The sequence below is a fragment of the Bos indicus x Bos taurus genome, chromosome 1, assembly GCF_003369695.1.
Source record: "Bos indicus x Bos taurus breed Angus x Brahman F1 hybrid chromosome 1, Bos_hybrid_MaternalHap_v2.0, whole genome shotgun sequence".
NCBI classification, from domain to species: Eukaryota; Metazoa; Chordata; class Mammalia; order Artiodactyla; family Bovidae; genus Bos; species Bos indicus x Bos taurus.
In genome coordinates this window covers 118,065,520-118,089,423 of record NC_040076.1, presented here as the reverse complement: position 1 = coordinate 118,089,423, position 23,904 = coordinate 118,065,520, and the positions used below count along the sequence as shown (strand labels likewise).

Genomic DNA, 23,904 nt, shown 5'->3' with positions numbered 1-23,904 from the left:
AGGATTAGGATTAGGTTAACTAATCTTCTTGTGGTGATCATTTTGCAGTATATACATGCTTAAAATCACTGTGTTGCATACCTTACATTTATATATGATGTCAATTATATCTCAATAAAGATGGAAAAAAATCAGAAAGAGAAGCTAATTTGTTTTGTATACTATAGATAGAAATAGAAAAAATATTTTTCATTCTATTTTTGAACTTCATATATTCCACATATATTCATGAACATTTCGTGGGATGTATACGTGGGTGGGGGGGACAAAAAAAGTTAATGTTCATACAAATAAAATTTGACTTTCTTTTTTTTGAGACTGTATGTTTATAGCCTCAAACTGGAAAAACAAGAAAAACAACAAGAGTTAGGCAATATCCAGCTCTGGGTTGGCAATGGTGAAAGAGGCCTTTGCATACATTGTTCTTGGAAACATAAATTGGCATGGACTTGTTTTCAAATATATTTGACAGAATCTACCAAGATTTAGGGGCTTCCCTTGTGGGTCAGAGGTTAAAGCGTCTGCCTGCAATGTGGGAGACCTGGGTTCAATCCCTGGGTCGGGAAGATCCCCTGGAGAAGGAAATGGCAATCTTGCCTGGAGAATCCCATGGACGGAGGAGCCTGGTGGGCTACAGCCCACGGGTTTGCAAAGAGTTGGACACAACTGAGCTACTTCACTTTCACCAAGATTTAAGATCACGTATCTTTTGATATAGTGATTTCTTTCTGAGGAATTTATCCTGTAGACATACTCATACAAGAACAAACTGTCGGGACTAGTGGTCCAGTGGCTGAGACTTTGCACACCCAATGCAAGGAGCCAGATCCCAAATGCTGCAACTGAAGATCCTGCATGCCACAAGTAAGACCCAGTGCAGCCAAAATAAATAAATATCAAAAGGACAAACTGCTATGTTCAGTACTATTTGTAAGGGCAAAAACTGAAAACAACCAACTGACTACCAAGAGGGGACACCCATGCAAAAGGAAACTTATTGTTAAATATAATAAAATACACATGTACTAGCATGGAAGGACGATCTTGAGCTTTTGGATATATTTCTTGCTTACTATGTACCCTTATAAAAATTATTTTACCTTTCTAAGCCTCTGTTTCTTCATCTGCAAAATGAGGATAATATTGAAATAATAGTGTTGATGTGCAGATTAAATTAGATAATTCATATCAAATGTTTTGTAGAGTGTCTGTCACTTAGTAAATGTTCAATATGTATTGATAATATCATTATTATTCAGAGAAAAAATGAAAGCTTCAAAACTTCACAAAGAATTGCTCTTCTTTTGTTTAAAAAAATCCAGCTAATGGGGGAAAAAATGTAACAAACATATTTTTTGAAGTGTGAGATTTGAAAGACAGAGAACTTTCATATTTTTACTTTATACATGCTGGTACTTATAACACTTTCAACAGAGAGCCTCTGTTAACTTAAAAGTAATGATGAAATACAGTTTTTAAAAAGATGCATGAGGCTTAGACTCTGGACTGTTGCTAAGTTGTTTCCCCCAGAATTTCTTCTTTTGTTGTTGAGCTGAGTGCTTCTGCTTAAAAACACTCTGCTACTAAAAGTGCCCTCACATCATAAAGTGTCACCACAGCAAGAATCAGGGGGCTCAAAAGACAGAAGAAATACACTGTCACAGAATGAATGATGAACTGCTTTTGGTTTGACAAGAAGTCACGCTGTGCTTAGTCACTCAGTTGTGTCTGACACTTTGCGACCCTATGTTCTGTAGCCCTCCAGACTCCTCTGTCCACGGGATTCTCCAGGCAAGAATACTGGAGTGGGCTGCTATGGCCACCTCCAGGGGATCTTCCCAACCCAGGGACTGAGGTCTCCTGCATTGCATTCTTTACCGTCTGAGCCACCAGGGAAGCCCAAGAAGCCACAGCATATTGTTAATAACAGAGAAACAAAGAAAAATACTATAGTCCTGATGTTTCAGTCAAATCTGCAAGGTTGTTGGAAGGGCTGACTCGGATTCAATTCCTGGGTCAGGAAGATCCCTTGGAAGAGGAAATGGCAACCCACTCCAGTATTTCTTGCCTAGAGAATCCCATGGACAGAGGAGCCTGGTGGGATATGGTCCATGGGGTTGCAAAAAGTCAGACACAACTGAAGTGACTTAGCACAAGGACACACACACACACACACAGCTTTTAAAGTCTCAGTGGGTTACTTCAAATAAAGTAGAAACCAGAACTCTGGATATTTAGAATATTGAAAACCAGGCATTTGAGCCAAAAAAATGTTTGCCTACAAAATTTTCTTTCCTTCATTGTCTGCCAGGAAGGTTACATAAGCCTTCCTCCAGTACCACCCAAAGCCCTCAGTAAAAAGAACACACACAAATCATGACAAGATAAAGGTTCCAAGTGGAAATTCAATTGTATTTATTTTTCTTATACAGAATCAGAGAAGTAAAAACCAGTACCAAACTCCAGGTAAAACAGTTTGATCTGATTGATTTTTCTGCATACTCTCTGTATGCATAGCAATTTGAATTAAAAATAAACACACATATATCATATTACAAAATGTAGAAATAATTTTTTAAAAAGTTAAAATACGAACACATAAATGATGTAGTGTGTTAGGGAAACAGTCTCTGTTGATCACCTACTTTCCCAATTAATCTATAATTTCCTTTTAACAGCTTTTGTTTGTCATAAAAGTTGCACTTCTGGAAGTTGCTTTCTGTTATGAGAACATCACATGTCATTAGCAAAACTCTCTCACTCCAGATCACCTTCTTCTCCAGAAAGATTTTCTGCCAAGCTGGAGTCAGTAGCACCCCCAGCATACTAACTGTTTCAGTCTGTTTTTACTTATATTGTATAATCAGCGAAAGAAAGGCATATCACATCCTAAATTCTATGGTGAAACACTAACAATTACTTAGATTTAACAGAATTGCAAATAGGTCTTGACAATGTATTTACTTCAAGGAAATGTGTTTTATCAGGGAAAGAAAATACCTTAAAAGAAAGATTTCTGCAATTATTTTTCCATTTTTAATCTGGATGAAATGTTGAAATCTACTGATTGACTTAGGACTAAAAAGACATGATATTTGGCAGTCATTTTATAATAAGAAATATAGTATAAATAGCACCTTATCATGAATTCTGCAGGGGTTTTAACACTTACAATAATAGGAAAGAACCTTTAAAAAGTTGTTTTTAGATTTCTAGCTTTAGTGTTCTTTAACAAAGGCCATATAACATGGCCTTAAAAATAACAACAAAAATTAGATCTGGCTTCATTTATTAGTAAACATGTAGTCAAGATCTGTATCTAATTCTGGAAAAATAATTGTTATGTTCATTAATAAGTGTTCCAACTAATTTCACTAAAAAAAAATTCTTCTAGTATTTTCTAATGCCACAAGCTTACTAGGAAATTATTTCTAAAAATTGATAATACAAATCATCAATGTTTTAACTACTTAAAAAAAGGAGGGATAATTGTTTCTTTAATGTTTAATAACCTGAAAATGAATCTATAAAAATATTTTTTAAAAATACAGTAACACTGCTCAGTTTTACTAGGTCCCTTGTTTTTGAGTCTTTTTTTTTTTTTTTTTTTTGCTTTTTCTTAGAAAGAATGTACAATGCTTTTTGCAATTATTGCTAACAGAAGAGAAAAAGAAATAGTGCTCCCTTCAATATAGTAGCAATAGAAACATCTACCCTCATCTCTCAGAGTGTTTTGAGAAAGAGATGGAATCAGAGGAAGAGAAACCATGGGTCCTTCAGGGGGAAAAAGTCACTTCATTGTGTTGGAAGCAACGGTAGGTTTAAGCTCTCATCTGCCTACTCACTTAACATCAGCGTGGACAGGGCAACACGAGCGCTGTGCCTCCTTCTCCCACATAAAGTGCACCGAAGCCTTCTTTTCTTCTACAACAGTCTTTTGGTACAAAAGTTGTAGGAGAAAATCATTGCTTTGTTCTTTGGGGGCACCTCACACCTCCTTCTCGTCTTGCTTTTGGGGCACCGTAGCTTGTCTATTTCCAACTCACACCTAGTAGCCTTTCCACTGTATTCCCTAACGGTACTACTTCATCTCTGACCTTTACACTTGCCTTCATTCCAACAAGATAAGATGTATTCTGCCTGTCTGTCTTTTGGGAGATCAAAAAGGATCTCAGATCCCCAGCAAATAAGCCCCTTTGGGAATGGAAAGGTTCCTCTCAGAGACCTGCACTATTAATGTCTCTCAAAAAAGATATTAAATTCATAGATTATAAATAATGTCAGTTCAAAATATTAAACAATTGAGGACTTCATTGGCAATGCAGGCAGAGTGCATGCCAGGCGAACCCGATGCTCTCTCTCAGTCCTTAAAAGCTAATAAAAAACAAAAACAAAACAAAAAAAAAATGGTTTTGGTTACATAAGAGGTACTGAGTACATATTTCATGCCTTTCTATACCAACTGTAGCAAACAGGATTAGGATAATACATCTGGGAATCAACTTTAGTGACTTCGGAAACACTAAGGGTCTCCACCATACACCCTCAGGGGGCTTTTTTGACCTGTCAGTCAGAGATCTGCTTCATCCTTCAAACAGCTTCATAGATAAGATTATTTTAAACCCTAGAAATCTTGAAAGAAGAAAAACCAACAAGGCTTCAGAATTTTAAAAGCAACAGCTCATTGTATGCCATCAGGTTGAAAGCTATGTGGTCCTGATGTTTTCAGAACAGTTTCAAAGGACAAAAATACAGTTGCCACCGATTTATCAAAAACATTTGGCTGCGCTTTGTCATCAGTCACCAAATGATAGTGCTTCATAAAATAAACATCAAGTTCTAAGCTGTAATTTTTTAAAAAAATCTAACTTGTCATTTAAAAACCTTTTGTTTAATAAATGTTCATAATTAGTACCAAACTGGTCTCTTTCATGAGACCTTGGTGTAGGAACTGTGACTAATGCCACTGCCGCTCTCCTGTTGGAAGGACTAGTTGTCTAGATGCTGTGCAGTAAAATGATGAAGGATAAACTACAAGAGGACTCTGTGTGCCTTTGTGAATACAGGTAATAAGAGCCATCAGAACCTGCATGGATTGAAAACTACATTGTATTCCAAACAGCAGAATTTTACTATCAGTACAATGATTTTTAAAGCTCTAGTTAAATATTCTTTAAAGCATTTGGTACTAATGTCATCAATACAGTTTTTGAAACTGTAAATCAGGTCGAGTTTTGTGTACATTTCCTGGACCCAGCCACCTGTCAAAAGTCACTGCCTGTGGTCATCAGTTTTTCATGGTTTATAATCAATTGATGTACAAATTTCAGCTAACACCCATAAAGCTTGGTCATGGGGTAGCAGAGAGGAAAGCAAAGAAGCAATTCTGCATAATCAATTCTGCTGCACAACCCATCACAGGAATGCAGGCTTGCAGAAAACAGAAATAAAATGTTTATTCATGTTTAACTTAAGTGACTGCCAATCAAATCCAGGCAATTATTAACCTAGCCACAAGGAAAGGAGGGAGCATGTGTGATGGAGGCAGGAGGCAGCTCACCTGCCGCCTTGCTCTGCTCCATCGCTTTTTCCAAGAGGCCCAGGAAATGTCAGGTCACGGCTGCATCCAAGCTACAATGGTATTAATTACAGCCAGGTTAGAAAAGGCTCGCTTTTGTTCAGAGCGGACTCTACATCATTGAAGAGGGGGATCAGATCTTCAGATTCCAAAGTTCCTAGATCAACGTTTGTTCCTGGAAGACAGTCAAGAAAATCAGGGAAACGGGTCTGCTGAGGGTTGATATTCATGGGTGTCTGTCCCGTGTTTTCTCCTGTAATGGAAAAGAATGAAACCATTTAAATTCTTTTATTGTAGTATAAATTGCTTTACAATGTTGTGTTGGTCTCTGCTGTACAATGAAGTGAATCAGCTACATGTATACATGTTTCTACTTCCTCCTAGACCTCCCTTACTCCCCATCCCACACTTCCAGGTCATCACAGTGCACTGAGCTGAGCTCCCTGTGCTACACAGCAGGTTCCCACTAGCTATCTATTTTACACATGGTCATATATATATGTCAATCCCAATCTCCAACTCATCCCACCTTCCCCATCCCCCCTTGTCCGCACATCTGTTCTCTATGTCTGTTCCTTTCCTGCAGAGTGAAGTAAGTCAGAAAGAGAAAAACAAATATCATATATTAACACACATATGTGGAATCTAGAAAAATAGTACAGATGAACCATATTTAATTCTTTTTTAAGGCTTCTGAAAAGAGGAACAAGTTCAGTTGTCAACATAACTCTCATCTTCATTTCCACTGTGCTCACATTCCACCAGAAGATCTTATTGCTGCATGTTGCAAAATTTCAGCTACTGCGTTACTGAAACTGAGTTGGTGGTGCTCACGCCTAAGAGACACAGAGATGCTGGGTGAATCTTTAATTGTTCTGGATAGACATGGTCCAGAATGGGTAAGTCCAGGGACACAGGAAAGGAGAAAATGAGGACACTGTGGATCTGACTACCATCACTGACTTCCCATGACAATGGCACGAAGAGCTGGTTTGAGTAGAGAGGCCCTGACAGTCATAAAAACCTTATCACAGAGCTATAATCCAACAATTTAATTGTAAACTCAAATTTGCTCATATCATCCTCTTTATGTTCAAAGGTAGTAGTGAGGAGGTTCTTTTAACTATGTTATTAAAAAAAAATCTTCATTGACAACTCTGGGGATCGTGTTTAAAGTATTTTAGAAAGTGGCTTCTGCAGATTGACCCCTTCACTACACATGTTCATATACCCCAAAACTATCGAGTAGTCTCACAAAGCATATGAGTTACAATGCATGGGAGCATATAGGTTTGGAGAAGTCTTGTAGTAAGGAAAATCTGTTTTATTTTGTTTAAGCCACTATCACCTCCTCGAGTCCAATTTTGGCAGAATTTATATCCTAACAGAACTAAAGTCTGCAGAACCTAGTTGAGACAATGCTATTGTAGAGGAAAGTTCAGTGTCTGGGATATGACATGAAGAACACATCCTTCATGAATGACAGGATAGGGGAAAACGAACAGATCATTGTGCCAGGAGATGGAGCTTTTTAGCTGTGTGGCCTAAGACGCACTCGCTTGTCTGAAATTGGGAGGTAGGTGCCGTATCATATCTGCCACACATGATATGAGGCTCTGGGCTTCATTCATACATAAATTAAACAGTTGGTGATTTAGTCGCTAAGTCGTGTCTGACTCTTTGTGACCTTATGGACTGTGGCGTGCTAAGCTCCTCTGTCTATAGTATTCTCCAGGCAAGGATCCTGGAGTGGGTTGCCATTTCCTTCTCCAGGGAATCTTACCAACTCAGGGATCAAATCCATGTCTCCTGCACTGCAGGCAGATTCTTTACCGACTGAGTTACCAGGGAAGCCCACAATAACACTTACACAAATACAAAAACACCATAAATGTTTGTTGACTGTGCTGAGAGAACTCAGTCATGGTTAATTACATAATATCAGAACCACTGGTTCATTCCAACAGCCCCAATCAATTTTCTGAAGGGATAAAATATACCTCAAAGTCTGAGGTGCATTGATAACTATGGCCAGCTTTCACCATGGAATCATTTCTAAGAAACTTTTTTAATTAACTTCTGTGTCATACAAGTACTTTAGGCTTCCTAAGAAGCCTGCATAGAGATTTTACTATTCTAGACAAAATGGGAGAAAACTCATTTTAATAATATGCATTTTCCAAGGAGAAAAATTACTTCATAGCGACAAGGGAAACAATCACACTTACATTTTTGGAGGTAGCAAAACTTCATGGCTTTTCTACAAACTTATAAAATATCAGTGACTCTTGGGAATATTTTATAGGACTTGCATTGCAAAAAGCAGTCATTTGAAAAATTAAAATGAGTTCAACATGACCTCAGGGTTATTGTGTTACCGACATTGAAAAACAAGGTTAATTTAGAAAAAAAAAAACCCAAATAACTTTTTTCTACCCAATAGATTGTAACAGAAGGAAATTAGGCTTAAAAAAAAATTATCCGCCCTGAAAAATTACCTCATCTAAAGTGCTGGATGTCTTTCTTCTTCATATCCAGATAGAAATATCCACCTCAACTGATTTCCTGTTTTACGTTTACAATAACTCAAGAATTGACTTTTTTTAACCAAATAAAATTTCTCTGTTTTAAAAAATTCTCTTACCTTCTCTCCTCAGAAAGCATGATGAGTCTAGTTAAGGTTCTTCATTAAGGCTAACAATCTTAAAATATCTCTCCTTGGAGCAACTTTGCAACCTCATAGTCATCTTTTTGGTCATTACAGTTTTCTTCATTTGAAAAGTAGGACATATTATACAACATGGGGAATATAGCCAATATTTCACAATAACTATAAATGGAGTATCACCTTTAAAAGTTGTGAATCACTGTATCATACACCTGTAACATATAATATCGTATGGCAACTATACTTCAACTTTAAAAAAAGATGCACATTTGCATCAATAATAAAATGAATGGATGAATATAAATGAGACAGACCAAAAAAAAAAAGAAGTTCTTAGAAGGGTGTGATTATTGTAGAATATTCTAGAAAGTGGATGACCTCCACCCTTTGCTCCTGTATTCCATCTACTCTATCCTCCTATGTCTCTAACACTATGTCCAGCTGTTGTCTCCATGTGTATTTTACAAAGGGAGTATTTGGCTGGCTTGTCACCACTTAGCGTGTGGTCAGCATGTGAACAGTGGGTCTACCAGACCTTTTCCAGCCACATCTGAGCTCTGTCCATCCCTTGGCTTTTCCTTTTCTTGTTCCTGTGTAATTAACTACACGCCTCCCCTTGAGGGGGCTTATGCCCACTTCCTATAAAGACTTCACAGATGTGACTGTAAATTCAGCACTCACTGCTGCTGCTGCTGCTGCTGCTGCTAAGTCGATTCAGTCATGTCCAACTCTGTGCGACCCCACAGACAGCAGCCCACCAGGCTCCCCCGCCCCTGGGATTCTCCAGGCAAGAACACTGGAGTGGGTTGCCATTTCCTTCTCCAATGCATGAAAGTGAAAAGTGAAAGGGAAGTCGCTCAGTCGTTTCTGACTCTTAGTGACCCCATGGACTGCAGCCATGGGATTTTCCAGGCAAGAGTACTGGAGTGGGGTGCCATTGCCTTCTCCATCAGTACTCACTAAGCCAGGCTAACCTGGAACCCCAACATTTAATAGGACTAATTTCATCCTTCTCAGGAGAAGAGGACTTTGTGCCAAGCACTATGACTTCATGATGCCTCACCACTGTACCAGGTGTGCACATTACTCCCACTTTACAGGTGAGAAATCTGAGGCCCTGGGAGGTTACGTAACTTACCAAAGTTACTACTAAAAAGTAGAGAAGCAAAGATCCAATTCAGGTGGCCTGTCTGCAAGGACTATGTTCTATACAGGACATGACTTAATTTCACATTTTGGTTTCAAAACATTCCCTACTTATCTACTTGATGTCATTTTAAAAAGCCAAAGACTAGAGTCCATCTTTTTTTACATTTTAAAGTCAAGCTAGGGACTTCCCTAGTCCTCTAGTGGCTACAGCTCCACCATCCCAGCGCAAAAGGTCTGGGTTCAATCTCTGGACTAGATCTCACATGCTGCAACCAAGACCTGGCACAGCCAAATAAATAAATACTTTTTAAAAAATGTCTAGCTAGTGGGAAGTTGCTGTATAGCACGGGGAGCTCAGCCTGGTGCTCTGTGATGACCTAGAGGGGTGGGAGGGAAGGTCAGGAAGGAGGGGATTATGTATATTAATGGCTGCTTCACCTGTTGTACACCAGAAACCAACACAGCATTATAGAACAATTATCTTCCAATTAAAAACAACAAAAAAATTTTTTTAATGTCAAACTTGCTTAGATTTCGATTTCCTGAGTCTTTTCTTATTTAACTTTGCCTTTTATGTTTACTAGCTTTCCAATGTTGAAAAGATGAAAGCAAACAATTATTAAACACGGGAAGGAGCCACTTCATTAAGCTGTTTCAAAGAGGACAAGATAAATCTCACACCAAAAAATAAAGAGAAGGATGAAGAAAGAGAGGGTGGGAGGCAGGAAGGGAGGCAGAAGGCTGAAGTAATAAATTGAAGACTAACAAAACAAACAGTTCAAACTATTCCTGGGTGACTCCTCACAAGACAGTCTGTGCAATTCTCTAAACACATAGATGATAGGATGCACGGAGAGCCCGGAACAGCTGCTCCTATGTTCTGGCAGAGTCTGCATCTTGTCTGACCAACTGTTTAGTTTCAGAGCACAAAGCACAGCCATCGAGGACCAGAAGGTAACAAACATAGGTCCTCTGGACAATGGCACGGGGGAAGACAATCCTTTTCATCACAGAACAAATTTCTATCATCAGTGGTGATGGAGGAGAAACTTACACGAGCAGCTCCAAAGAGCGGGCACGTCAGCTATTATTTATTTTTTTAAGTCTATTTTTATGTTGTTGTTGTTTTTTTAATTGAAATATAGTTGATTTACAGTGTCGTGTTAGTTTTAGGTATACAGCAAAGCAATTCAGTTGTACATATATATTCTTTTCCAGATTCTTTTTCATTACATGTTATTTCAAGATACTGAATAGAGTTTCCTGTGCTATACAGTAGGTCCTGGTTGTGAGCTGTCATTTAATTTTGGTTCAAAAGAGGATCTTCTGGGAGTTTAGGACTTTGACAATTAAATCTAGACCAAGTTTGGAGGCCTTGCTCCTGGAGAAGTAGAGAAAAAGAGGTAACCAGGAAGCCAGCTGAGGCCTAGCCTGAAGGCAGAGCAGGCCGGGAACTACTTAAATTTAATTGCTGAAGGAAGACATTGTTAGGATTTGGAGCTGACAATTAGAATCCTTTGAGTTGCTTAACTTTCCAAAAGCCCACTGCCAATTGCTTCCCAAATGCAATAATAACATGAAAAGCTGCGTACTGGTGGCCTGTACATTATAACAAAAAGCTAGAAAAGTATAAATATTCAATTGTGAAAGAATGGTAAAGCAGACAGCGGTATATTAATGCAACTGTGAGGAAAGGGCTAAATAAAGCAGACAAGAAATGGAAGGGAGAGGAAAGGAGGGAGGGAAGGAAGGAGAAAAGAAAGAAAAAAAGCAGAAATTAAAATCCTGTGCCCATATATAAAACTGTATTTGTATAAACTATGGGGAAGGAGGTGGAGTTTACTAATGGTGCTTGGGTTCTGGGGGCTTTGAAGCTGTCAGTTAATGTTGTTGAAGTTAAGTGTTCTTGGTTGGATTTTAGAACTGAGAGGATCACTGCATAGGGCACAGGTTTGAACCCTGGTTGGGGACCTAAGATCCTACACGCCTCGCAGTGTGGTCAAAAAAAAAAAGGAATTGAGAGGACTAAAGAGACAATTTCAAAGTCCAAACCCACTGCAAGGTTTCACAGGCTTGGCCCCTACCCGTGTCCATCTCATCCACGTTGCTGAGGAAGTCCTCTGGAGTCGTGGGGACACTGTAGCACCCCAGCCCCAGGCCACTGTCGGTGCTCTGCTCCCTCGAATGATATGGTCCCCTACAGAGCAAAAGATGGGAAGACGTTTTAAAATTAAAATATAATCATGAAGACCCCCAGCTAAAGTAGATCTGCCTGATGTTCCAGATAACAAAGGGAGGTGGACTTTGAACCTCGTTTTAATTTTGAAACATATATCCCTGTGTCGAAATTAATCAACTGTAAGCAAAGAAAAAACCAACTGGCCAGTCATAATAAATTGACACTGATTCCTTTTTCATCTGAAAACAATAAAATAAAATAACAATACATATAGAGAATGATACCATTTATGTAAATTTTAAAAAAACCTAAAAAATATGTTGAATATTGCTTCTGGATACAGACATTGATAGGCAGTGTGTGTGTGTGTGTGTGTTTGCACACATGCACAGTGCATCCAACCCTTTGCGGCCCCATGGACTGTAGGCCGCCAGGCTTCTCTGTCCATGGAATTGTAAGAATACTGGACTGGGTTGCCATTTCCTCCTTCAGGGGATGTTCCTGACACATGGATCAAACCCACCTCTTTTGTGTCTCCTGCACTGGCAGGTAATTCTTTATCAGTAGTGCCAACTGGGAAGCCTTTGACAGGCAATGAGAAGTATAAAAATAGGTGTGATGGATATACATCAATATCCAAATGGTGGCTACCACTAGGCAGGGAAGAAGAAAAAGAAATGTATTTCAGGGGTGGTGGGGAAGAGTTTAAATATTAGTTGTAATATTTTATTAAAAAAAATAAGATCAATGTAAATATGGAAAACCTGGGTGTTGGGTATGTGGGTAGATCTCAAGTTATTCTTTACATTTTTTCTGGACATTTGAATTATTTTTGTATCCATCATTTAGAAACTCCTTTCCTTCAGTATTTTGATTACTGTTTGTTTTCATTCTTCTATTTTTAGTAACTTTCATAACTGTATTTGCTTGTTGCCTGAAGCCTCCACAAGGGCAGAAAAGACACAGGAAATAGAAAACTGCCCTTTATTTGGGTTTAAAAGGCTACAATTAAGGTTGACTACTTCTACTCATGAAGATATTTCTGGTTCAATTACCTTTCCTTCTGCTCATATATTTCATATTTTAAAACAACACGTCTTTGTTTTATTTCATTCTTTAATTGTGAAATAATTTTAGACTCACATAGAAGATGTAAAAAGAGTACAGAGCTCCTGTGCATGCTGTGTGCATTTTCCCCAAGGACACGGTACATAACCACAATAGGAACTGACAATGTATAACTATTAACTGGCTTCCCTGGTGGCTCAGTGGTAAAGAATCTGCCTACCAAAGTAGGAGACCTGGGTTTGATCCCTGGGTCGGGAAGATCACCCAAAGAAGGAAATGGCAACCCACTCCAGTACTCTTGCCTGGGAAATCCCATAGACAGAAGGGCCTGGTGGGCTACAGTCCATGAGGTCGCAACAGAGTCCATAACTTCATGCCTAAACAACAACAACCGTAATAATACTATTAACTAACACCTTATTCATATTTCATCACAAATATCACCTCTTATTTGTTTTGCTCCTATTTGCCACATAACAAGTTTTTATCTCCATTGGCTATATCAAACCACAAGATTCTTCTAAATAATTACTACAAACACCATGCTATTGAAATCATAAATTCATCCCTATTTTCAAATTATTGACTAGGGGTTTACTCCATGCCATAGCATCAATTTTTAAATTTGAGATTAAAAAAAAAAAATTGGTGACTTCTTGTTTGCTTTTATTTTTTTCTGCCACGTCCCTCCACACCCTCCCTCTGTCCTCACCCCAACCTCCCAGCTCCCCAACTTTTCCCAATATAAACAAAGATCCATTATACTCTAAACCTCATAATAAAGAAAGCAAAAATAAGTGGCCTTAAAATGTTGACTTACCCATTGAGGAAAGGATCTGAGCTATTATTAGTGATGGATCTCATGTCTGGGGTCATGGCAGGAGGGTTGACAGCAGCCTGAACCGTGGCTAGAGTCTCAGCTTCCATGGGGAGCTGTCTACAGAGGGCAGCTTCCTGCAGAAAGATGACAGTCAGGGGGAGAGGCAACGGTGATTCGCTTGTTACAAAGATTGGAGCAAAGGATGCTTCACGTAAAAACTTTTCACCAAACACAAAAGCACTTTATGTTTATTCCTCATAAGTCAGAATCATCAGGAAATCATTAGTGTTCTTTCTATGAAGAAGTCTTACAGGCATAAGTCACTTTCTCACAGACACCAAGTTAATGAGAAGCTCATGTTAATATCTGCCCTCAAAGCACTGATGGAGCAACTGTCCAACCCATCCAAATTGCTTAAACACCCAAATCATATAAAGACCTCTCAAGACACTTTCTCAAGGACAAGGCTATTTTTATCCCAAGTGATCAGACCAAATCTAAGTCAATCAAAGCAACTGGACTCTTCTGGACTAGCAGGTACATTCTGGTCTTTGCCACTTACAGCCCAGTAAAGCTGTGGAATTACAGAGTTCAGGCTCTGTGTTAAATCACAACTGGCAGTTTTAGATGATAACCACAAGAGCAAAGCAACCAGTTTAAAAGTTTGTTAGTCAATCGGTTTTTCTATTTGACTAATTATTCTGTCCACTAAAATGGCTGAAGTTTGGAGAAGCATGCAGATCCAATCCAGATCTCACTTGATTAACTGTTTGATAGCATATGGATTTCATTAGCAAAAGTTAAAACACCAGCATTTCTTTTTTTAAAGCTAACATGATTTTGCCAAGGAGAGTCCATCCAAAAAGTTACAAATTTGACTGCAATTACTTTCTCTAGATATAACCTCCAGGGAGTCTCTCCTATTTTGACAAACATGACCAGACATCAGATTCCTTTCAAATTTGCTGCTGTTTCCAGAGAATAAAACTTCTGTATATTTTCCCATGTGTCCAAAACCTAAGTTAGGCCCTTCCCATGTTTATGCCTACGAGTTTCCCACTACCCAAGCTGAATCACTGGTCTTGCCATCCATCAAACCCCAAACCAAGGCTACCACAGCACACAGAATATTCAGGCCATCTAAGTTAGATCTCTTCCAGCCCTAAGCAGTGATGATTTTAGACAGCAACAGAGTAACTGCTGTCTAGACAAGTCTAGTGAAGTCATCGGCTATAAAAACTTTCGGTTACTAGGGTTCATCATACTGTTCCTAGGAGTTACGGTAGCATGACTATTACAAACCATGAAGATCTGATAGATAAGAAACTGCATTTTTAATTTATACTGAAATAAATACCCTGTCTAGAAAGGGCTCCTGGTTCACCTCTGTTCATCCAGATTTCAAATAATTCAATACTTAACTAACCTAAATTTTACTCAGTAATCTATGAAAACCAAACCACCCCCCCAAAAAAGGAGATTTTTAAAGGGGGGTTTTAGTCCATAATTCCAATCTTAGAAGTACCTTCTGAATACATGTAGAAAAACTGAATTATTTGCTATAGTTGTCTTCCTTATCTTCTAACCAAAGCTTACCTAGAGGCTTCACACATAAGAATAACCGGGGTTGGACCTGGTGTGAGGAACACAGAGCCCACCAACTCCTCAAACACACTCATATACACACACCACAGTCTGAAAACAGCTAGTCAATGATGTAATTTTTAGTCCCTTATAGACAGTAAATGCAAAGATCCTTCAGGCAATAACCTTCATTATCCAAAAAAGAAAATCAACTTTAACTAGAATATTCCCATTCTCCAACCATGCTGAATAAAGGTGGAGTTTACCCCTAAACAGCTATCCTTTTAAACATATAATTTGAAGAGATTGCTGCACTTCTTTACATGTGATGCAATTTTACCACCATATTTCTTAAGAATACTAGATAAATTTGCAATTTCCAGATGGTCTGAATTTAAACCTAATAAGAATCATTTCTGGAACTTCACTGGATAAAAATATATATATATATACAATATATATGAATTATTATTACAGAAATATATAAAATAATACAGTTTTAATATTTTAAGCTTTCCTGTTCATTTAAGTTACTCCTGGGATAGTTCTAATAGAGTATTTATTTTAAAAGAATGCTTGTGAGTGGCTAAATATATAAACAAAATTCAAAAGGACTATTTATAATAAGCATCACTATGAACAAAGCTAGTGGAGGTGATGGAATTCCAGTTGAGCTATTTCAAATCCTGAAAGATGATGCTGTAAAAGTGCTGCACTCATTATGCCAGCAAATTTAGAAAACTTAGAAGTGGCCACAGGACTGGAAAAGGTCAGCTTTCATTCTAATCCCAAAGAAAGCCAATGCCAAAGAATGCTCAAACTACCACACAATTGCACTCATCTCACACGCTAGTAAAGTAATGCTCAAAATTCTCCCAGCCAGGCTTCAGCAATACGTGAACTGTGAACTTCCTGATGTTCAAGCTGGTTTTAGAAAAGGCAGAGGAACCAGAGATCAAATTGCCAACATCCGCTGGATCACAGAAAAAGCAAGAGAGTTCCAGAAAAACATCTATTTCTGCTTTATTGACCATGCCAAAGCCTTTCACTGTGTGGATCACAATAAACTGTGGAAAATTCTGAAAGAGATGGGAATACCAGACAACCTGACCCGCCTTTTGAAAAACCTATATGCAGGTCAGGAAGCAACAGTTAGAACTGGACATGGAACAACAGACTGGTTCCAAATAGGAAAAGGAGTACGTCAAGGGTGTATCTTGTCACCCTGTTTATTTAACTTCTATGCAGAGTACATCATGAGAAACGCTGGGCTGGAAGAAGCACAAGCTGGAATCAAGATTGCCGGGAGAAATGTCAATAACCTCAGATATGCAGATGACACCACCCTTATGGCAGAAAGTGAAGAGGAACTAAAAAGCCTCTTGATGAAAGTGAAATAGGAGAATGAAAAAGTTGGCTTAAAGCTCAACATTCAGAAAACGAAGATCATGGCATCTGGTCCCATCACTTCATGGGAAATAGATGGGGAAACAGTGGAAACAGAGTCAGACTTTATTTTGGGGGGCTCCAAAATCACTGCAGAAGGTGATTGCAGCCATGAAATTAAAAGACGCTTACTCCTTGGAAGGAAAGTTATGACCAACCTAGATAGCATATTCAAAAGCAGAGACATTACTTTGCCAACAAAGGTCCATCTAGTCAAGACTATGGTTTTTCCAGTGGTCATGTATGGATGTGAGAGTTGGACTGTGAAGAAAGCTGAGCGCCAAAGAATTGATGCTTTTGAACTGTGGTGTTGGAGAAGATTCTTGAGAGTCCTTTGGACTGCAAGGAGATCTAACCAGTCCATCCTAAAGGAGATCAGTCCTGGGTGTTCATTGGAAGGACTGATGCTGAAGCTGAAACTCCAATACTTTGGCCACCTCATGTGAAGAGTTGACTCATTGGAAAAGACCCTAATGCTGGGAGGGATTGGGGGCAGGAGGAGAAGGGGACGACAGAGGATGAGATGGCTGGATGGCATCACCGACTCGATGGACATGAGTTTGGGTAAACTCTGGCAGTTGGTGATGGGCCTGGCGTGCTGCGATTCATGGGGTCACTAAGTGTAGGATACAACCGAGTGACTCAACTGAACTGATTTATAATAACCAAAGCTGGGTGAATTTTATACTATATTGGTGAAAACGATTAATGGTGCCATTTCACTTCTCCTCCCTTTATTTTAAATGAAAGATACCTGAAGTTCCATTCCTCCACATCCGTATTTTCCAAATGATTCAGTACTTTGAGGATTTGACCCCATTATCATAAGAGGCAATGCTTTGTTCTGCCTGTAGGGGGCTCACGATATCATTTTCACCTTGAAATAACTAACAAACGAGAGACGATAATGTGTTGAATATACCTGAAAACTAGCTCCGAAATATAAATTAGGCCAGTCTGAGATAGAAAGGTTTTCAGGGTGGGGGATGATGCAACACTTTCTTCGAGATTATTATGAGACCATTCTTAAGTCACAGCAGCCACTGTGAAGGTGATGTTGACCCCTGGCTCTAAACCCACATGCTCCCTCTCCACATGCTCCCTATCCACAGTGGCCCACAAAGCCTGCCTGACATCACTGGCCATGTCTCCTCCTTTGTCTGGGACATGTTCCCCCTCACTCCCTCATTCCCTCCCCACTGTTCCTCCCACTTTTGGCCTCTGTTCCAACTGTTCCTTCTGCTTGGAACACACTGCTCAGATCTTCCCAAAGTTCATTCCCTCACTGATGACTGTCTCAACAGATGCAATCTCTTCAGAGATTACATTAAATGTTCTTCATGGCAACTGACATATTTACTGTCTGTCCTTCTCTTTAGAGTGTAAGGTCCAGAGGAAAGAGATCTTACTTATCATGTTCACTTCTGTGTCCCCACTGTGTATAACAGCCCAGACATATACTAGGTACTTGATAAATATTCACTCAGTGAAGAAATGAAAATATCACTGGAATTCAAATGGAAATATTTTCAATTATAATTAATAACAAAAGAAAAATTAACTAAGAACATTCAATTCTCACCCCCAACCACAAATATGAGTAAAACAACAGTCTATTGTATACATCCCAACTAGCCAGGCTTATATGCCATCCTACTGAAATGATCCTACTGCGTTTTTCCTGCTCCCAACACAGAAGATGAGCAGAAGGCCAGAGTCGTCAGGAGCAGCATCTGGGGCCAGATGCTTGGGTCTGAACCCTGGCCATGCCATCTCCCAGCCAGTTATTTAATATTTTTGTTCCTGATATGTAAACTGGGGATAATAATAGAATCCACCCAATAGGAAAGCTGTGGTGATAAATGAGGTAATTCACTGTGTGCACAGAACAGTGCTGGCATACAAGATCATTTAATAAGTGTTAACTAAATATTATTATTAATGGCACCTCATGTTCTGTATTCCAATCCCAACAAAACTAAAGTAAAAATAAACCATCTTAAAAGTCACACTACAACATGGAGCTAATCCACTTTGAGTGGTTTGACACTTTTTCCTGATCAGCTTTCACCTTGGAAGATTATACCAAGTGTGAAATTCATCATGAGTCAGCAAGGCTAAAAATATAGCTTAAAAAAAAACAAAACACGAACAGGTTTGTAAACCTTTTTATATAACATAAAATTAAATTTTAATGTAATTGGACAGTAATGAGAAGCTTCATATATATTTAATAATATATTGCATATTTAGAATTTTTAAAGGTCTAGTCTCTTTTTGAATGAAAATAAGTTTCCTACTTCTGTTCATAAATTGAAGAAGAGCAGTACAAAATCTAAGGCTTGGAAATAAAAGAACTAACCTCACTGACATGTCCTCATCCTGACATGTCCTCATGCACACAAGGGAGGATTTTTATTAAAAAAAAAAAAAACAAACACTAAATTTAGGTATAAAATTAAGCCTTAGATCCAGTGTGATTTTAGCTGCCACATGACATCCCCTCCCCTCACATGGGCAGAAATGAAAGGCAAACACCTGACTTTAGTTTGACTAAGACGTGGAGTTGAGGCTGATGGAACGAAAACAGCTGAGGCAAGGCTGAAGATGGAGCACTGGACCAAGTGAACTGATTCGCAAACGGGGACAGTTGAACAAGGCTGGTCTAGGATGTGACTCAGACCTCCAACTCAGAGCTGGCGGTGCAGCTGCCCTAACCCCGTGCTCCCTCCCCACCTCCCCCCAGTCCAAGCAGGATAACAGAAGCTAAGCTGGAAGCACATCTGAGCCTTTGGTTTGTCTCTCACCTTCTATCTCCACTCCAGGTCAGCAAGTCTATTCACAGATCCCCTCCCAGTGTCCCTTCCACTGCCACCCACCTGTCCTCCCAAACAAGTCTACAGTTTCCTGGACTTGTCAGTACTTTGGGTCCCCCTTCATCAGGCCATTTCTCCTCCACCTTTAGAGGTTCTGTTCCACTGCCTTTTTTCCAGAATGCCTTTCCTGACGACCACAGCAAGCCACCACCTGCCCCTCTCCCAGCCCTGAAGTCCAAAATAACATGTCCATCTGGGGTCTGAAACTTCATGTCTCACAAGTACATTCCTCACCTGGCCATACAGCAGCTCTTCCTGCTAACTTCAAGTTTTTTCTTAATGCCATCACCACCTCTCCTCCTTCCAAATCTCAGCCAACTGTCTCCCAAAGATCCCACAAAGATTCATTCATTTGCACCTGTATTTATTTAAAAAAAATACTATGGAGAGGGCTTCCCTGGTGTTTCAGTGGTAAAGAATCTGCCTGCCAATGCAGGAGACATGGGTTCGATCCCTGGTCCAGGAAGATCCCACATGCCTCCAAGCAACTAAGCCCAAGCACCACAACTACCGAGCCTGTGCTTTAGAGCCCAGGAGCTGTAATTACTGAGCCCACATGCCACAAATAATGAAGCCTGCATGCCCTAGAGCCCATGCTCTGCAACAAAAGAAGCTACAGCAATGAGAAGCCCTCACACCACAACTAGAAAATAGCCCCCACTCGTCGCAACTAGAGAAAAGCCTGAGCAGCGATGAAGACCCAGTGCAGCCAAAAATAATAAATAAAAATTATTTTTAAAAAATACTATTGAGACTATCAGAGGCCAGGCACCTCAGCAGCAGGCATATAACAATGAAAAATACAGATAGTGCCCTGCTCAGTGAGGATTCTAGAGGGGAAACAGGTTACAACAAAAAATAATGGACAAGGGCCATGCCTAGTAGGGTCTCTCTCCCTGACATCTACATGCTCCAAACCTTCTTTCCAACTCAAGTAGTCAGCACGGCTTCTATTTCTACTGCATTCGAGGATCTACCAACCTCCACATGCAAGACTGCATCCAGAACTCCGTTCTACACTGTCACGATTTTTACAGTTATCAAAGGAGAAAATTCAACATGGGAAGAGGTCAGGGTATTATGTCTATGAAGAAGCAAGTGAAAGTGAAGTTGCTCAGTTGTGCCCGACTCTTTGTAACCCCATGAGTCGACTGTATAGCCCATCAGGCTCCTCTCTGTCCATAGATTTCCCAGGCAAGAATACTGGAGTGGGTTCCTCCTCCAGGGGACCTTCCTGAGCCAGGGATCAAACCTGCATGTCCCGCATTGCAGGCAGATTCTTTACCATCTGAGCCACCAGGAAAGTCCCATGAAGAAACAAGGCGACTGTTTAAAAGAGATACTGAGTGGCAACTGTGGCTCTCAAACTATTAATGGACTGTCACATGGAAGAAGGAAGATTCCTCTATCCCAGATTGGAGCCACATCTGATGTAGTCCATTCATTGGTAGGACTGGCTGCTTCTCAATTCTCTGGGCTACTGGCCACTGGAATTTTCAAACACTTGTTGAGGCGTAAATGCTACTGGACATGACCTGGGCTTGGCATAGGAAAAAAAAAGTGTTCTTGGAATCAAAATGATGAAAGCTTAAATCCTAGCTCAGCTACTCCTTAGATATAGCATCTTGGACTACACTTTTTTTTCAGTTTGTTAATCTGGAAAAAAAATGACTTTTAAGATTTATCTTGCTGGCTGGTTATAAAGATTAAAAAGCATATTTATCAAGAACCTGGCACAGGGAGGCAGCTAATAAAATGAGCTACTGATGGCGCTAAATGTTTTAGGATACAAAGATATTAGCTAATACTTGCGTATCACTTACAACTTGTGAAGCACCGTCCTAAGTGTGCCAACATACTATTTCATTTCATCCTCGACAGCCCAGCTCTCTCCATTTTATAGATGAGGACACTGAGGTGCAGACAGGCTAAGCAACTTTCCCAGGATCTGGCCCCAGAGTCTGTTCTCACAGCCACTACACAGTCAGCGGCAGAGAGAGGAAAGCCAAGGACTGAGGTTGGCAGACCTCAAGACCTCAAACTGTCAGCCCTTTCACCTACTAGCTGTGGGACCTGGGCGCGTTCTCTCATTTCTCTGAGCCTGCTTTCACAGTCAGAACATGGAAATGCCAGTCCCCGCCTTCTTCAGGTTATGTTAGTGCGCTTAGTTGTCCAGCTGTGTCTCTGCAACCCCATGGACTATAGCCCGCCAGGATCCTCTGTCCATTGAGATGCTCCAGGCAAGAATACTGCAGTGGGTTGTCATGCCCTCCTCCAGGGGATCTTCCCAACCCAGGGATTGAACCCAGGTCTCCCGCATTGCGGGCAGATTTTTTAAGGTCTGAGCCACCAGGGGAGCCTAAGAATACTGGAGTGGATAGCCTATCCCTTATCCAAAGTATTTTCTGAACCCAGGAATCAAACCCGGGTCTCCTGCATTACAGGCGGATTCTTTACCAGCTGAGCTACAAGGGAGCTGAGCTTCAGGCAGTTTAGAGGACTTAACAAACCATCCTGTTTCACTTCCTGAACACACTTTCTCTCTCTGAATTGGAAGAGAGATCGAACTGGCCTCTCTGATCCGTTTCAATGTATATGGGTGGAGCTAGTGTCCCGGGAATTCACAAGCACAGCCAGCAGAGTTACAAGTTAAGATGTTAAAGGCCAGTTTTCAGAAAGATCTGGAAAGCTGCCCCTGGTAACCCCACCCCTACCCTCCTCCACCACAACTTTATTTTTTTGTCTACATCCAAGCTGGGGGCAGAGAAGGCAATGGCACCCCACTCCAGTACTCTTGCCTGGAAAATCCCATGGACGGAGGAGCCTGGTAGGCTGCAGTCCATGGGGTCGCTAAGAGTTGGACACAACTGAGCGACTTCACTTTCACTTTTCACTTTCATAAATTGGAGAAGGAAATGGCAACCCACTCCAGTGTTCTTGCCTAGAGAATCCCAGGGCCGGGGGAGCCTGGCGGGCTGCCGTCTATGGGGTCGCACAGAGTCAGACACGACTGACACGACTTAGCAGCAGCAGCAAGCTGGGGGTGTAAAGACTGGTACAAGATAAAGGCCTGAGAATCTCCTTCAGAGTTTGTGGTCTTCCATCTAGCTTCCTGAAGCTAATAATTATATATATATGTGGGTTTAAAAGTGCCCTCTCCTAGGGGCTGGGGATGGGATGGTGTTTAAAATAGCTGGAGGGGTTAGTAGGTGAAAGACAAATGCTGATTCATAAGAGGAAGATGTCCCTGGAAGAGAACTTCAAACCTCCTCGCCTTCCAGCACCCCATTGGCCTGCCGCCTGCCCATGGAATAAATCAACAGAGGAGGTGAGAAAGTAAACAGCAGTTGAAAGTGCCCTGTAGCCCTGTCCGTCCTGGGTGAAGGGAGTGTCTCTCGCCAGCCAGCCAGCTCTGGCCCTCGCTGGAATGTACTTCAAAGACAAAGGAAGACAATAACTTCTTCTGAGGGTGATCTGTTTAAGTGTGTGTGGCCAGGGATACTACAAAAATGGAAGATTGGATTGTTTTAATTATAAGGGGTGGAGTGAGTAGAAACAAATGAAAAAAAAAAGAAAAGAAAGACAATATTTTGAAATCTTAACATTAAAAAAATTATTGTGGTGCAGAGAAGTTGCTCTCGCTGCCAAAACCCTGAGGGACTTCAGAGGCAGAATGCCGAATTATTGACCTTCTTTACAGGGGGGCACAAAACCCCATGCCCAGTGTAAATTTCTTTTTAACTCTGTGCCAAGGGATTCTAGAACTTTATTGTCACATTTCCTGGAGGCTCTCTTTGGAAATACCTCATCACACAGGCTCAGCTGCCAGACCCAGGCTGTCGCTAGGAAAGAATATTCAAAACTCTGACACTTTGGGAAAGACATTTGTTGAGTCCCTAATTATTAACCACGGCCTTCTTGACACTCTTTAATTCAAGATGTATAAAACAGTTTTGTGTTGTTCCATAATCTCTGTTATCCTTTAGAATCACATTAAGGGAAACATTATAATTTAGATATTCTCCTCTTCACTTAAAAAAACAAAAAGTAGCTGAATCGATTTCAAGATGGAGTATTTCTTTATACCTCAGAGATCTTACCAAGGTCAGAAATATGAAGCTGCTTTTCCTCTGTTCAAACTTGGTGAACCTCCATTTTAAAAACTGTGTTTGTACTACTCAGCCATAAAAAAAAACAAAATTTTGCCATCTGCAACAGCACGGGTGGGCCCGGAGGGCACTATGCCAAGTGAAATAAGTCAGACAGAGAAAGACAATGTGCAATATCACTTACATGTGGAATTAAAAATTACAAGAAACTAGCAAATATGACAGACACAGAGAACAAACCAGTGGTTAAGGAGTTGGGGGTAATACATGGGTGGGGGAGAGGAAGATACACACTATTGGGTGTAAGAGAGGCTAAAAGGATGTACTGTACAACATGGACAATACGGCCAATGACATGTAATTGGAAATGAAAAGGAAAGTTTAAAAATTATCTAAAAAATTTCAAGAACCTATAATGGAAAATAAC

General features: G+C 40.2%; 1 protein-coding gene across 3 annotated transcripts in view; it reads right to left on the bottom strand.

The window, feature by feature from the left end:
- Positions 1 to 2,391: 2,391 nt before the first annotated feature.
- Positions 2,392 to 23,904, bottom strand: part of WWTR1 (WW domain containing transcription regulator 1) — a 149,821-nt gene continuing 128,308 nt past the window's right edge. The window contains exons 4-6 of one of the 3 annotated variants that reach the window (XM_027543669.1): positions 13,463 to 13,596; positions 11,480 to 11,592; positions 2,392 to 5,831 (exon numbers count right to left, since the gene is read on the bottom strand). In XM_027543669.1, the coding sequence (XP_027399470.1) occupies positions 5,647 to 5,831; positions 11,480 to 11,592; positions 13,463 to 13,596 (432 nt within the window). In that variant the 3' untranslated portion in view covers positions 2,392 to 5,646. The remainder of the gene's footprint in view (positions 5,832 to 11,479; positions 11,593 to 13,462; positions 13,597 to 23,904) is intronic. The other 2 variants (XM_027543670.1, XM_027543672.1) reach the window with 2 other exon arrangements.